Consider the following 16,698-nt stretch of genomic DNA (forward strand, 5'->3'; position numbering starts at 1 on the left):
TATTATTCTATATACCTAGGTATGCTTTAAGAGTATCATACCTTAAGTGCAAGTAACTGAGTAAGTGTAGAACTCAACTCAGATAAATGTAACAAGAACCGGATTCATACCGATATTCCCTCTCAACACACCTCTCCGGAAAGCATACCCGAGATTTGTAAAGGGGAGAGAAGGTAAAAAGATCACACGTTCATATGAGGCATTTGGAACTTGATCAGACGCAACCAACACATCTACTTGTTGATTCTTAGATTTGCGTAAAATGTCCAATGAAAGACCTGTGAAACATAGGCATCGTGGATGAATTATGTAATTAGAAAGGGTTATTGATGGATAAATACCGATGGTGTTTGTAAAGTGGTATTGATTGCAACTTCAGACTGCAAGCAGCTGTTTCAATCTGATTAGCTCATTGTATACTGTCTTGACTGTACAACTGAGATTGACATTGACTCGTGAAATGATAAAGTTCCCTCGTATGACTTCGTATCTGTCTGCAGGATCTTAGCTCAGCAGCCTCAGCTACCCAATTCCTGGGCTTCACTTGAAACTAATATGGGATTCGGTTAGATCTGAGCCACGTGGTGCATGATATACAGATTAGAGGATGGTATGACGAATATTGCCTGCAGGTCGAAGCATTTAGCAATTGGTGAGGTTATTCCAATCTCGCGAAGGAGGAATGCGATAAGATGATCTTTCTTGGGTGTTTCTTGGAGGTCTCGGGGAATTTCTCAAGGTTCAGCTCCCAGCTCTCAGCTCGCAGCTCTCGAGGGAGAAATGGCCATCATGGTTACCATCCAATAGTTACGGTCACTTTATTAATTGTGTGATCATGATCATCCAAAAGGAGACGCGGAGAGTGGAGAATGAATGATCTTTGAATGACGGACGGCCAAAACAATTAAGGAAGGAGGAAGGGTGTGAGATAAAAGCAGCATTGGATCCAGGGTCTCTTTGGCCGCGTTGAAGGGTTACATAAGATGACATTGACCGAGAGCGAGAGATAGAGGCGAAAGAATGCGAAGGAATAGGAGTTAAGAATTCCAATAGATTATTACAACATCTCGAAGAGAAGTCTGAAGGCGAATGTGATTAAAAATCAAGATGTAATCATGGATGCTCTGGAATGAATTGAATTTGAATTAATTATCATTCTTTCGCTGGCAAATTCTTTTCAAAATTTTGAGTAAAATTTACATAATTCTTCGACTTCTCTATGAAAAAATGATCAATTTTTCATTTCTATCGCGTGATATGGAAGCCTGAGGCATTGAATCAATCGCACGCCATTTTTAGATTTCTTTGTCGCCTCTTGGAAGTGAAGGAAGGAACCTTGGAAAGATAAGTGAAGTCAGAGTATTGAAATGAGAGAAGATAGAAAATAATACAACACTTATGATAACAATGACACTACCTAGGTAGGTACACAACACAATGCTATTTTAATTGCTTTGTGATAATATAAATCCCATCAGAATTTAGTCTTGTTAGGATAGGATTATTACCCCAGAAACCAAAATGGTGCCAAGAGAAGTACCGGCAGATACTACCACCAGTTACCACCAGTTACCACCAGTTACCACCTTCATCCACAAGTCTTCATCCCTCTCATCTGTACATGTACACCGCAGTATTCTTTCCCCCCCGGATTTTCTGATCCAAATATCCAAATATCCAAATATCCAAATATCCAAATATCCAAATATCCAAATATCCAAATATCCAAATATCCAAATATCCAAATATCCAAATATCCAAATATCCAGATATCCAAATATCCAGATATCCAAATATCCAAATATCACACCTACCTAGGTAGTGAGTGGCCTACTTATTATTACTAGGTATCTTACCTACCTTGGTCCCCTAGTCAAAACAACACCAAAGCACGCAATAAATCAAAAATTGACCTCAACTTCGCCCACCAACCCGGCTAGCTACTCAGCGACCCTCTATTTCAATCTGACGGCTGATTGCGCAAGCAACAGAAGACAAAACAAGAGACAACTCAGCAAAACCAGACAGAGGAGAAGAAAAATTATAATTGATGGTTTGATGGTTTGATGGTTTGATGGTTTGATGGCTTGACTGAAAAAGAATCTCTTCATGATTATCGAACCTTACTTTAACATATTGCGCGTTCGAGACATTCATTGCATTATCTTACTCGCCCTGGTCTTAACACCAATCCATTTCGCAATACTACTGGACCTCTCCACCATTCCTTAATATTTCACCATAACATGGTCACTATGGCGTCAAATCATGACGAATCTTCAGCATTGCGCCATAACGTCGAATTGGATCTGGAGCGGTCAAGAAGGAATACTTCAACAGGAGACATTCAAGAATTATGTTTGGCAACAAAAGCACAATCGAATCGCGAAAATCTTGATACCGACATAGTTGAATCCATTGAACCTCTTTCAATGGAAGATAATTGCAGAGCCGATCACGATCATTCAGATCCTACAATCACCATCTCGTCGACAAGTAAATTGGCTGGCCAAACCGTTGCGCCTTTCCTTGCGAAACACATCCCAGAACAATACGCTCCTTTTGGCCCCCCACAAACTACATCAATCTCACGAAAGGATCCAAATACCAAATACTGTTATCGACATCGACCGGATTCGAAATGTCGTAGAACCGCAGATGAACCTACAATGGAGAATCTACAAAGAGTGCGTCACACAATCTACCCCTCGCCCCTCACATCTCACCCCTCTTACGGTCTCCGTACATCTACTAACATGATCATAGGAGCTTGAGACCTTGTCGCAATCAGATCAACAAGGTATCTCTCATGTTTGGACACTCTTCTCCGCTGCGCCATCGAAACATCGAAACCTCATGCTTCAAGGCATCTTATCGCAATGCTGCTTTCCACAATTATCCTACCTCTCCTCCGCTGTCAAGAATCTCATTCGCATTGATTTCATTACAGCTTTACCTTCTGAAATCTCCTTCAAAATTCTCTGTTACCTCGATACAACTTCTCTATGCAAAGCTGCTCAAGTCAGTAGACAATGGCGAATAATGGCGGATGATGATGTGGTTTGGCACAAAATGTGTGAACAACATATTGATAGAAAATGTACAAAGTGTGGATGGGGCTTACCGTTGTTGGAACGAAAACGATTGAGGGATTGGAAAAGACAACAGCAATTGAGAGCTACAGGATTAGGTCTCAATGGTCAATCACCTCAAATCACAGCCATGTCAGATACTTTGCGCAATACGGAAACACGTGTGGTGACATTGAATGCTTCAGGGAAGAGAAGTGCCACTGAGTCGGAGTTCTCAGAAGAAAGTTCAAAGCGACAACGTACCAATCCAGAGGAATCATGTCTTGGAAGACCAAGATTTAGGCCATGGAAGGACGTATACAAGGATCGATTCAAGGTTGGAACCAATTGGAAATATGGTCGATGCTCGTTAAAAATATTCCGAGGTCATTCGAATGGTGTTACTTGCTTACAATTCGATGACAATATCCTCGCTACCGGATCTTATGATACGACCATCAAGATTTGGGATATCGAAACGGGAGAGTGTTTACGAACTTTGCGTGGTCACACATCTGGAATTCGAACATTACAATTTGATGATACCAAGTTGATCAGTGGAAGTCTTGACAGAAGTATTCGAGTTTGGAATTGGCGTACTGGAGAATGTATGTCTTCTTATCCGGGTCATACTGATGGAGTTGTGGGTCTTCACTTTGAAGGAAATCTTCTTGCCTCAGGTTCTATCGACCGAACAGTTAAGGTCTGGAATTTTGAAGATAAATCTACATTCAGTTTACGAGGTCACAAGGACTGGGTTAATGCCGTCAAAGTTGATTCGGCTTCCAGAACATTATTTTCTGCTTCTGATGATTGTACTATTCGCCTTTGGGATCTGGACACTCGACGTACAATCAAGACTTTTGAAGGTCATGTGGGTCCAGTTCAACAAGTCACCATTCTACCACCCGAGTATGAATTTGATGATGTGGATGTTGAAGAGGCAGATGATGGCACATCAAGTACAGCATCATCAACTGAACTCAACCGACCAATAGGAGAAAGTTGTTCTTCCTCCCAAGGATCCTCTCTCTTCGATTCTTGGCCAGCAGGTCGTCCTCGTCCTCCTCGCTACATCCTAACCGGTGCTTTGGACAATAATCTTCGCCTTTGGGATGTATCAACAGGTCGATGTCTTAAAACACTCTTTGGTCACGTAGAAGGTGTATGGGCACTTGCAGGTGATACATTGAGAGTTGTGAGTGGAGCCCAAGATATGATGACCAAAGTTTGGGATGCGAGGACGGGGAAATGCGATAGGACATTTACGGGTCATAGAGGCCCAGTTACATGTATTGGATTAAGTGATAGTAGGATGTGTACAGGAAGTGAGGATTGTGAAGTTAGACTTTATAGTTTCAAGGGGGAAGTAGAGGGGCAGGAAAAGGGGAGTGAGGGTACGGGATTTATTGAGGAGGGGACGACACCTTAAGGGGAAGTAAAGAGAAGTTTTGTTGCATTTGGGTTTGATTTAAGTTACTAGCCGACTGGCTATTTATGGACGGATGGAAAGATACCTTTTTGCAATGTTCATCGTTGGTGGTCTTCTTTCAAGATATTTATTGGCAAACATCAAATGGAATTTATGATGGGAGTTTGGAAATTGGGGTTTGATATAAATCAATGGGATATCCTTTCTTCATCAATAAATGAAGATATTTTGGAGTTCAAATAGGAAAGGGTTGGACTTGGAGTTTTGATTGTTTGTTGGATGATGAACTGGGAGGTTCTTCGGACTATGAATGGCGGATTGGTAGATGGATGGATAGAATGGTTGGAATGAAAGGGATGAAAGGGAGGGTATGATTAGACAGAATTATGTTGACATGTTTATTTAATAAACATAATCTTTACTTTGTGGTATGGGAATTGGGGATGGGGATGGATTAGATAAAATTCATTTATATAGGGAAGTTGTAATGAATATGGTGTGGAGTGGTATTGAATGAAATGAATTGAACAGAAATGAAATGAAATGAGCTGGAATTGTGTGAAATGAAAGGAATTGAAATGCATGGGATTTATACACTTTGAAGAGTTGTGGGTGAGATTCTTTGATAAATATACACATAAAGGTAAAGAAAGATATAATTGATTGATTGATTGATTGATTGATTGATGGGTAGGTATCTGTCTATCTGTCTGTATATGTTTTGGGTTGTGCTGGTTTGCTTTTTCGTCGGATAGTGCTTTTCGGATAGTGCTTTACTCGGATAGTACTTGGATGGTGCTCTACTCGGATAGTGCTTTTCGGATAGTACTCGGATAGTATTCTACTCGGATAGTACTAGGATGGTGCTCGGTTATAGCTAGGTATGTTTATGAATAGTTGAAGGTATGTTTATGGATAGTTGAAGGTATGTTTATGAAGGTATATTTATGGATAGTTGAAGGTATGTTTATGGAGAGATATTTATGAAGGTATATTTATGAAGATATATTTATAAAAATATATTTATAAAGATATATTTATAAAGATATATTTATGAAGGTATATTTATGGATAATTGAAGGTATGTTTATGGAGAGATATTTATGAAGGTATGTTTATAGAGAGATGTTTATGGAGAGATGAACTTTGTATCTCCTTTGGCTATTTAGCTATGATTAGGCAGGCTATTGGGTATTAAAGGAGTTGAGGAAGAGTGAGGAGGGGGAGTGAGGAGGGGGGTGAAGAGGGGATGAGGGAGGGGGGAGAGGGAGGAGATGGGATGAGGAGAGGGAGTGAGGAGAGGGAATGAGGAGAGGGGTGAAAATAGGTGGGAAGGGAAATGTAGAAAGAGTGAGGAGAGGGGTGAAAATAAGTGGGAAGGGAAATGTAATGAAAGTTGGAGAAAGTTCGGGATATTGGTGGGGATATTGATAGGGATATTGATGAGAATATTGATGGAGGATTGAGAAAAAGAGGGAGAATGTGTAGATTTGGAGTTTTGTAGTTTTGGTGTGAGGTAGTGTAAATAGGTGTGAGTGGGTATGAAAAAGGATGGGGATGGAGAGGGGGATGGAGAGGGGGATGGAGAGGGGGATGGAGAGGGGGATGGAGAGGGGGATGAAGAGGGGGATGGAGAGGGGGATGGAGAGGAGGAGGAGAGTAAGGAGGAAAGGAGTAGTGGTGCTTGATAGAAGTGAAAGGAAGAGTGAAAGATAAGTATAGTAGGGGGCTATTTAATTGAAGGGAGAAGAGGGAAGATTACAAATGAAGAGTTGTGTAGATATATAGGTGTATGGGGAGCTAGGGAGTATAATAGTGGAATATTGGGAATTAAAGATGAGGAGAGGGGATAGTTGATAGAGGGAAGAGGGAAGGGATTGAGGAATGGGATTTGGGAGGATAGGGGGAAGGGAGATGGGGGAAGGAAGATAGGGGAAAGGGAAGAGATGGGACGGATTGAGAGGTGGGTGATTATGTGGATAAGTGTGTGGATGATGGTTCTACCGAATTTCTTTGACATCATAACTCGAATAGAGGGCCCTTGTTCAAGAACACTGGCGCATTTAGTGTAGAGGTAATCTCTGATAGACTGCAGAAATAGGAATAAGAAAGGGCAGATGAATCAGAATCCTGATGAATAACTAGCTTGGGATGACAGGAAAATGGGATTGCGATATCCTTATGTCATGGGGAAAGACTGATAGTTTTCGGCTGTGAAATTCAATGGTCATGGCAGGTGAGCAACATCATAAGATAGAAGAAAGAGCCAAGGTAATCTCGTAGAAGTACCCCTTGGAATACGTGAGAGAATGCTTCAATCCGCGTTATAGATATAGTCATTCTTGGAACTTAATTTACTAAGGTTATAGATAGCGGAGAAAAAGATTCCATGACAAGGACTGGCTTAGGATGAGGGAGAAAAAAGACTATTGTTATTATTTTGGTGGTGACTACGATGTCTTCAAAATAAGTCTAATTGATTGATTCGTACTGTGTGTGTGTCTATTCTAGGTTCACAGATTCGAGAGCTACATGCAGCTGTGGGCTAGCAATCACGTGTGCAATTCGCTCACATCAAAACACCATCTCTCTGATCAAGTCATGCAGCTCACTAAGATATAAGTCAAACCTCAGGTTTAGTTTTAGTGTCCTTGCAAAGACATAATGAACTTCACGAAAGTATTACTTTTGCCCAACTAACCTGCTAACATCAAGTTTGCCTTTTTAACATTTTCTCAACCTATTTTCTGTTCAATACAAGTTAATAAGTTTCAAACATCAGGTAGTTATATTAATCAAATACATCAAAAACTTTAGGCCCATTAATAGTCAGGTTTTTCAAGCATCTGACTAGGTACCATATGTTCATCAAAGCTAAGCCAGTGCCTTGATGAGTTGAAGTTAACCTGAACTAGGTTGTCCAATTGAAAATAAGAGATTTTTTACCCAAGCAAATTAGCCGAAACAATTAAACAGCCCATCAGTCACTGTAATCTCAATCAGATTTTATCATCCTCCTTCTTTATCTTCCACACATTTCAAAATCAACATACAGATATCAAACTACAAATTTTCAAAGTAAGCTCATCATGATGGTCAACAAAATAGGTTGGATTCCCCCAATTATGAACGTTTTCTCAATACTTCCCTTGCAATGGAAGCAATTCTCAAAGAATACTCCCTGAATCAAGAAGTAGCCGAAAGAATTGCTCTTTGGATGAAAGGATGCCCTCCCATAACATCTAAAATATCCCCTTCGTTATCAAAGGTCATGGATATCATGAAATCTTTCACAGCTTAGGACACGGTTGCTAACACTAGAAAAAATAATCCTAAGAATTTACAGAGTGGTAAGTCTCTTTTTCTTCCTGCTCTCTCTGCACATACTCGCATGCTAACAGGCTGATAGAGATAAAGATGCAGAAACTTCCGACCGAAATAGTTGACCAGATCGAAATGCTCTGTCTCTGTCTTAATGATCGTGATGAGCATAATGGATCAGATGCCTACTGCCGAGCAGTTTGTCTGGGATTGACATGTCGTCATTACTGGGCCGCCTTTTCTAGGACATGGTGCCACGCTGGTATAAATATAATCATCCATAAGCCTCCGCCAACTTCAAAGATGGTTCTCGCTCTACTCTAAGAGACTTGGGTAGGACCTGAGTATCGAATTTCCTGCCATATTTCCTGGATTAGAGGGGGAGTTCTCATGTTTCTATCCCGAGAGTTGTATGGCAACAAGAAAAGTCTAGCTGAAACCCGGCTGAAGGAGAGATATGATGATTATGTGCGACTTTACACCTGCAAATCGACCCCTTCTACTGCCGGCTTATCTTCTCAGCGCATGGCTTCGTGTTGGAAAGGAGTCTTGAGTCCGTTTGGAATGGGTGAGGCGTGGTACATAGAGGCAGCAAGACAATTTTGTACCCGCTTAGATTGTTGTCTTGTGGCACCAGTATTGGGTGATACTATTGCCTCGGATCCTGATGCATCATGGAGAAATTTTCGGGCTAGTCATCTTTATGAGTGGACTTATTCTCAGGAGCTCTTTCCCACATCAAAGTTTCAGAAAAACATCAAGGAGTGGCTTCGACTATATGAAAAGAGCTTTGAAGAGCGCCAGGGCCATCGTCGTTATAAGGTGCATCAGGGCGTCTGGAATCCCGAGTTTTGGTATATTTCCGTAAACAAGCACTCTGACGGAGAAAATTGAACGGTGATGGAAAATGATGCTTTCTCAATAATTGCTCAATTCGGACTCTAGAATTTTCGATAGCATGCATGGGACATGGCTAGCACATGGTGATATAGCTTATTCAATATTTGCTTGATTTATGAACAGTATAGTCAATACAGTGTTGATGCCAAATTAGCACCCAGTTTAATGAGAAAGATATTGATTGTATCATACGATTCTCATATTCCGTATTTGAGGGAGGTATACTCCATACCTCTGCTGTTATTTCGCCGTGAATCATCTGTATACCTAGGTACTTTGTTACAAAATGCAAAACACGTAAAACTTATTCTCATTGGATGTAATCTATGAGGCTGTCATATCAGTTCATGTGCTAAAATTGCCGTAAAACCTGATCGGCAAAATCGTCACTCTCTCAGCCATTTTTTAATTTTTTTTGAAAATACCCCCGACTAGGTGGCCATAATAAACTCATCAACCACAACTCGCGATCCAAAAACGAAATTTGCGCACTCCATCAAAAATTCTGAGAACGATAAGATGAATAACTCGAATTCCATTCAGACGTCAAATGTAACTGTTGAACCCTTCACTGATTCGAGGGTATCAAGTGGAGTGGATTTGAGCGGCCTCAAGAGAAAATCCGGTGCAGAAGGTTCAGAAGATGCGTATTTTGGTGAAGAGACCATTGAGCGAGAGAAAACAAGAAGAAAGATCGACCATTCGACAAGCCATTCATCCTCAATTCCAAAAGGAGATCAGGAAAGCAATCTTGGCACTTTTCCTCATGGCGAAGCCTCATCCTGCGATTCTTCAAGCAATTTTCACGCCAACTCCGCACTTATACAAGCTGAGACTAGCGAAAGAAAGATTGCAGAAGCAAATCTAGGACAAGTCGACTACGCTCCAACGATAGGTGTTGCGGAGAGTGCTACTTGGAGGGATAAAGACAATGAGGAAGAAGAAAGAGCTACTCCGTCTATAATCCAGCGAAGTAAGTCTATCTTCTCAAAAATCACCTGCACTCTAACTGAAAATACAGAAACATCGAAAACTGTGGCAGAGTCTACATCCTTCCTCCCAAACGAAGTCGTAGTCAAGATCTTCAAAGCCATCTTGCGATTGCCACGAGAGCCCGACACACCGCCAACTTCGAATCAAGACTCAAAATCAACTTTAAATTCGACAGAAGATGAGGACGATAGTCGTTGGGATAGCTATACAAATGGCGAAGTGTCATACAACCTTGGAAGAAAGGAGTTTGGAACAGATAACGATGGAATTATTGAGGCTATTTGCTTTGCTCTTACATGTCCTAGATATTGGATTGTCTTCCGCGATCTCTGGTGTTATTCAGATACCAACAAGATCGTCAAAGACTTCGGGCTATCGATGCCACAGGAGCTTGTTCTCGCACCTCTTCTAGAAACATGGATGGGTGAAAAGTACCGTCGTTCAAACCTCCTCACTATGAATCCTGCATGGTCTACAGAGATGGGCGAGGATGGATCTCAAGGATACATCAACATGTTTCTTTCAAGAAGTGTCTATGGCCAGGGGGATAATGAACGTGATCTGAAAAAGGAGCAGTCTTTATGGGACAGGTACAAGGCTAGGTCTCAAATACTAGATTGCAGTGAAGGTGATAACTTGGAGTATTTTGAATATAGTGGACAGTCTCCGGAATATTATCCTAAAATCCCGCTGCCTAGTCCTTTCAGAATGGGTAGCAGCTGGTATCTAAAAGCCGCCAAACAGTATCGGGATACGTTCATAAATTGGCAATTCACATATTCCGATTATGATTTTGTGCCGGAATTTGAGGACAATAGTAGGGACATTGGTCCCCTGAGCTGTGCAATGCAACGTTCTTGGGAGTCATTTCGAAAAACAGCAATCTTCGAATGGGTCGGAAGGATTCAGTCTACTATGGATCGTCCCTTGACTCAAGTCCAAGACGAGTCACTTCAAGTTGCAACGGACATACTCGAGCTTCATCGGGATGTTACACAACTCGATATGATAGTTGACTTTTATGAATTTGGGTATAAAGTTGGATGGGAAGAAATCTCTGGGCCTTTCCCAACAGATGATTGGGAAACGTACGCATATGACGCTATGTGTTCTACAGTCTTTTATGGGCATGACTTGTGGGAGCCGGAACTTCCTCTCTACTCGTAGTCAAGTTGGCAATATAGGTACAACTGATTATATATCCAAAATTGAATCTCACAATCTCCTTGATGTACGTGAAATTGTTATATACGTATGATATCGAAGATCATTATGTGATTAAGAACTCTTCACACATATGATCATCGAGATTTATTTACCTTGAAATCTCTTGCAATGCATATACACGATGGCACGTTGTTCATAAGCTACTACCAAGATGCAAAAATACTTGTGACTAGATACGAGAAACCATATTCCTTCATCTGGTTGACAGTAATTCCTTAGTAGATCGTCTATTCAACACAGTTACCTTTGTGTACGAGTACATTTAATCATGGTGGCATTGCAAGCATGTGTCATCACGTCCATCAGCACATGTAGCAACGATTACAGCAAAGATTCAATTCCCAAAAGGGCGTACCCAGCAGAAAGATATCAAGATGCATTTTCTTTCCAACATCTTGTACAAACTGACGGTCTACATCATCATGTCTCACGGGACTTAATCTTGTCAGTCTCTACAATCTGGACGAACGCTGGTATCCGGCTGCGGCTATCCAATCTCGAGAATTCGTGGTAAGTTGGTTCCGAGTTAAATTGAACAACATCGATTGACCCAAATACTGTGACTTCAAATAGGCTTGGTACACGTACAAATGCACCTCGTTTTAAAAACGGATTCATTGATTAGCACATGCTTCCAGTCCTGGCGGATCAATTTTGGGGCAAATTCAAGACGCTATAGGTTATGGGAAGATGATTGAGCGGGGTTTGAAGAGAGTTCTTCGTTGATTGTCTCATTCTAAGTGATTCTAGATCCAGGATTTGTGATGAAAGAGGTATGCGAGGATTTCAAGGCATGATTTGAGTCATTTTCCGAGTTAGTAGCACAAATAGAGTTGATAGATATGCTCCGGAATCATGATAGTAGGTGGCGTGCAACTTGAGACCTGAGTCTCTCTACGATATCACTTCTTATCTGATTGAAATTCTTTTATTCGACCCAGAGAATTCTTTCAAGGACGCCGCTGACTGTTAATGCCATGATCATTGACCAGCAAACTTGTTGTGAGGACCGCATATATTACTAAAAATCAAACAGCAATTTTCCAAACATGTTGGTGAAAGGTGAATGATAGTGGGAAGGGTAGAAAGTGTCTGCAATCCTCAAAATGCATTTCTCTTTACTGATTTCTTTTATGTGGTTGATTGTGCTAGAATATCTAGATTCCTTGTTGAATTTCGCTATTATACTCACTTATAGCACTTTAATGGCGCATTTGTTTATCATATGAAAAAAAGTTCCTTACCGTATTGCTAACGGGCCAGCCCCTCTAATTCAGGATATCATCTCGTACATCGCCGCGCGCCCCGCGTGTACGCGCAGTGATCCAATCAATGCTTGACTTAAAGTTACTTGTTTTTATGATATCAGCGATCAAACCTTACAGGATTTGAAACATCTTATCACTTACGGAATCTTTGCTGAGATAACTCACACATAGTTTTGTTCTATGGGCGGTCCGAACTGGTACCAACGTCTACTCGCTTAGCCATGACGCTGCGGCTCGGACCCAGTTTTGATTGGTCCGGATGCAACAAAAACTCACTAGCTAATTGAGGCGCAGATTTAAAGGTCCACGTACCTAGGCCGGGCGTGTAATTAACAAATCCAAGCAGGGAAGGTTGATTACCGTATAAAAAAGTTGTATATTCTCGCAACATTTCAAATTGTATTTTTGAAACCGAAGTCTTCAAACTCTTTACATCAAGATTGCAAATCTTGAAACGTTAACACCAGCAGCTTTCTCACGTCAAGAGGCAAGCAGCAGAGATCTGTGTTTAACTACCCTCTTTATTTACAAAGTTTCAAGAACCACGGGGAAAATTTGTCTCCCACATAATCTAAAGACCTTCAATAAATGAATCGAAACAACTACGCCACATTACAAGAACACACTTCCAAAACTCTCCTTCCATCACCTTTCAATCGACTCCAAACATCCGCCAACTTTACGAGCGCCCCATCTCAAAATGGTTTCAGAGCTGGAGAGCGCAATAGAAATCAGTCCCTCGAGAAAGAAGAAGACCTAGATGACTGGGTTCATATCATGCCAGAGTTGATCAGCGACCACGATGCTGAATTCAAATGCCATACCTCCAAGCTAGGATCTCCATTCGAGTTTGTTGAGAAGAGCTCTGTTAGATTGAAGCGTAGCAGAAGACAGCGTAGAGGTACGAGGTTTATTCAGAACACTCGACCTGGTCGGCGTTTGGAGTCGACGGAAGAGCTCAAAGGATCAAAGTTGTGAGCAGGCGGCGAGGCTCCGTTCGAATGATGAGAGATGGCGCTGGGATGCACTTCTAGGACGAATAGACTCAGAGTTAGCTGAGATGTGACACAGTGAGATTAGCAGAAGTAGTTGCGCAGGATGGATCGGTGGATGTTTACGGGTAGTTGAGCAATGGTTATCAAATATACAAAAAGGAAAAGAGTTCATTCCAGTTAATAGGTATGTATAGAAAATCAACTTTTATTTCTTACTGAGCTGGACGCTCCAGGCACCAATTTTACAACCTCCAGATAAACATAGGCTACAGGTCTTTACAAGCATCTTCACGGATAATTGAAGTGGTGTGAATTTTAATATTTATGGATGTGTGTCATGTGACCTATCAAGATACTTGTGGAATAAATTTGTGTCATCATATCATTTCACGCGATAATGCATTTTTGCAAGATTCCGAATGCTATTGATAAAACTATTGAGTTGTGTATAGTGTCACCTTTCCATGCGCTCAAAACGTGCAAAGGCCTGCTGCGTATATTAGTACGTTTATTAGTCTCCTAGAACTTTACGAAATGCCAAAAGAAGAAGCAGGAGTACCAACAAAAGGCTGTGAACATACGTTCAGGACAATGATATCACGGCCTCTAAATGAAAAGTACAGCGTACCTATCGGAGCTTTGTAAGATTGTACACATTACGGTTAAGCCGTAATAGCATATATCTCAAATGGACGAAGGCCTCAGAACATTGTCAAATTCTCAAGCCCAACTTGTGCTAGCACGGCGAGTATTACAAAGCCGGAATCGGTGATGCTGATTGATAAACCGTGCTAGAGCCGTATGTGATTGAGAGAAGATTTATATAGCTTCAACGCGCCCCGAAATAAAGGGCACTCTTCGTCACATACTCGTGAATATCCAGCTCTGAAAAGTCCGAAATTCATTTCGTGCCAATTTCAATCATTCAACATCACGCAAAATATCACGATCAGAGTTTCCAATTGAACGAGCGATCCTGCTTATGTTATCATCAAACTCAATCCGAATCAACAAGATATCTGATTCCCCCCCCTAAATATGCCAAAACAAGTCGGAAGAAAGATACCCCCGCGACCATCGCAAAAACTAAATCAGTTCTCAAGCCGTCTTTCCCATTCTCTTTACCTACTCCATTCTGAGGCCAATCTCACCCCTTCTCGGAATCACTCTCTTGAAAAAAGAAAAGGTCTACTCGCCAAAGCCAATGAGGCTCACGGAGGCAAGACCAAGAGAAGACTAGCATTTAGAAGAAAGCTCGAAAGGGGAGTTGTGCTCTGCCGAATTCGTCGAGAAAATGTTAAAAGCTTGCCATTGATATTCAATCAAACAAGTCAGCCTCGAAAAGAAGCTCCTCTGATCATAAACTTAGTGTCAGAAAGTGAGGATACAGACATTGAGGAACTAGAGAGCGAGGAACACGAAAGTGAGAATGAGACCAGGAGTGAAGATGGTACTGAAGAAGGTGAAGACATAGCCAGGCCAAATTCGAGCAGTGGAAGAAACACCCGGAGTATTCCAATCGTTGCAAGCCGTTGGAGTCGGGTGTATTCGTATCAGCATAGTAGCAAAACGGAAGATGGTGAAGGAAAAAAAGAAGATCGCTCTGTTTCAATTAGAAAATATACAGCAAAGATCAAGAGCCTGCCGCCCAATAAAGACATACCTGAAAGACACAAGGGCAGTAGCGCTGATTTCAGAAACGAAAAAGATCAATACAGTGAAGAAGACGATGATAGCGAGGAGGAAAAGGGTATTCGTTTTCCGCTTTTAGCATATACAGGAAATTCACTGAACCTTCCGATCGCTAAGGGCACGGTCCCTGGACCCAAGTATGGCAGAGAACTTTCGTTGGCACTTCAACGGCTAGAAGAACGCACTATTCCAAGTTCAAAGAATTCAAGATAAACACCTCATTGCGCGAATCATCATAGCAATGTGAATCAAAAAGGTCAGAGATACATTCATGGAAGAGAGGTTACGCCGAAGATTCACAAAATAAACGGGAGCATTATCTCATCATCAATACCAGCACTCGAGACGAAGGGACTTTCACGCGGTAAAGACATAGTGACTCGGGGAGTCAAGCGAAGAAGAAACGGCATGCCGAAGACACCAGAAGATAAGGAAGGTAGTGGAACCGAAGAAGAGAACAAAGAAGATTCTGCAATCCTTCTCGCACAGTCACATTCAACTCCCTCGAAATACACATCACCAGCACATGCCAGCATGGCTCTAGAGCACAAGTTGAAGTCGAACGCCATGCCAAGTATTGCACAAGAACAGGAGAATAAGGGACAACCGAATTATCTCTCCCATCCATCTCCTCCTTTACTAGATGGATCAAGATCGAAGCGCCAAAAGACAGCGGCTGTCAGTTCGCGGAACGAAGTGAATAAGGACATTGATGGAGTGCTTCGAGTTGAGTCCATGAATCGACCCATCCCAGAGAAAGTTACAAATCGTCGTTTGTCTACAGAAGTTATTAGAACCAAACCAGCAAGGTTTTTCACCGATCTTCCAGGGTTGGTAATTCGTCAAATCGTCGACACCGTTTGTGAGCAGGAAGGTGGAAAACTCATCTCCTCAATCTGTTTCGGGCTCACTTGTAAACTTCACTGGGCTTTTTTCAAGGCCCGATGGAGTCCTCCAGGCACTGATAGGATCTACGAGGGATATCTACCAAAAGAAAACCAAGCAATTCTCGCACCTTTGCTGCAGAATTGGGTTCCGGAAAGATATCGAATGATGTCGGGCAAAGGTGGTAAAGGTGGTCCAAGCTTAGTCCCAATGTTTCTTTCAAAGAATCAATACGGGGAAGGATATACGAGAGAAGAGGGAAGATTGGAGAAAAGATATATTGCCTGTCTCTCAATCCTCGATGCTACCAATCAAGATGGTCTACAGCTAAAGCCCAGCCGCGGCTTACATGCGATGATAGATAACACGATTGATTTGCCAAGCCCGCATGGAATGGGTCATTCTTGGTACGATGCTAGTGCCTCTGAATACTTATTTCTGGTTGAGGGATGGGAATATTCAACATTGAATGGCGAAGGTCCTGGATTCAAAGCCATTTGTGAGTCGTGGCATACTTTTCGAAATACATGTTTGTGGGACTGGGTCAATGGCAGGAATTTCAATCAGTTTCGTGAAGATTGGATGGATGACGAAGGAATGAAAGGAAGGCAGAAGGTCAAACAGACTTTAATCAAGTTTGACAAGAAAGTGAAACATTTTGAGGCAAGTAACCGTGATTTGGAAGATACAGTTATCGCTGGTGCTGTTGGTGCTGTTGATGAAATGGTGATGGAGGATATTATCCAGGTGTTATGAGTTCGTGATGGAAGCCATTAGACAGGTCAGTCTGAGGCATGGATAGGCATTAGATGAAATTTCAATATTATGTCATTTTTTTGGAACTGTCGCACAACCGCTGAGATATTTCCAAAAGACGATTGAATTTTGCCGCCAGCCGATACCATCGTCAAAAA

General features: G+C 41.7%; 4 protein-coding genes across 4 annotated transcripts; all 4 read left to right on the forward strand.

The window, feature by feature from the left end:
* Positions 1-2,047: 2,047 nt before the first annotated feature.
* Positions 2,048-5,055, forward strand: EAE98_006191 (uncharacterized protein). The gene is made up of 2 exons (XM_038953813.1): positions 2,048-2,687; positions 2,767-5,055. The coding sequence occupies exons 1-2, from the start codon at positions 2,247-2,249 to the stop codon at positions 4,501-4,503; spliced, it is 2,178 nt and encodes a 725-aa protein (XP_038809603.1). The 5' UTR covers positions 2,048-2,246; the 3' UTR covers positions 4,504-5,055.
* Positions 5,056-7,657: 2,602 nt separating this feature from the next.
* EAE98_006192 (uncharacterized protein) lies at positions 7,658-8,718 on the forward strand (the record flags this gene model as incomplete). Its single annotated transcript, XM_038953814.1, has 4 exons — positions 7,658-7,771; positions 7,805-7,853; positions 7,913-8,130; positions 8,152-8,718. 4 exons carry the CDS (start codon positions 7,658-7,660, stop codon positions 8,716-8,718), a joined length of 948 nt encoding a protein of 315 aa, XP_038809604.1.
* A 525-nt stretch (positions 8,719-9,243) lies between these two features.
* Positions 9,244-10,884, forward strand: EAE98_006193 (uncharacterized protein; the record flags this gene model as incomplete). Its single annotated transcript, XM_038953815.1, has 2 exons — positions 9,244-9,697; positions 9,746-10,884. 2 exons carry the CDS (start codon positions 9,244-9,246, stop codon positions 10,882-10,884), a joined length of 1,593 nt encoding a protein of 530 aa, XP_038809605.1.
* A 3,361-nt stretch (positions 10,885-14,245) lies between these two features.
* EAE98_006194 (uncharacterized protein) lies at positions 14,246-16,540 on the forward strand (the record flags this gene model as incomplete). Its single annotated transcript, XM_038953816.1, has 2 exons — positions 14,246-15,092; positions 15,156-16,540. The coding sequence occupies 2 exons, from the start codon at positions 14,246-14,248 to the stop codon at positions 16,538-16,540; spliced, it is 2,232 nt and encodes a 743-aa protein (XP_038809606.1).
* Between the last annotated feature and the right edge of the window lie 158 nt (positions 16,541-16,698).

This window comes from Botrytis deweyae, assembly GCF_014898535.1.
Source record: "Botrytis deweyae strain B1 chromosome Unknown BDEW_013, whole genome shotgun sequence".
Classification (NCBI taxonomy): domain Eukaryota; kingdom Fungi; phylum Ascomycota; class Leotiomycetes; order Helotiales; family Sclerotiniaceae; genus Botrytis; species Botrytis deweyae.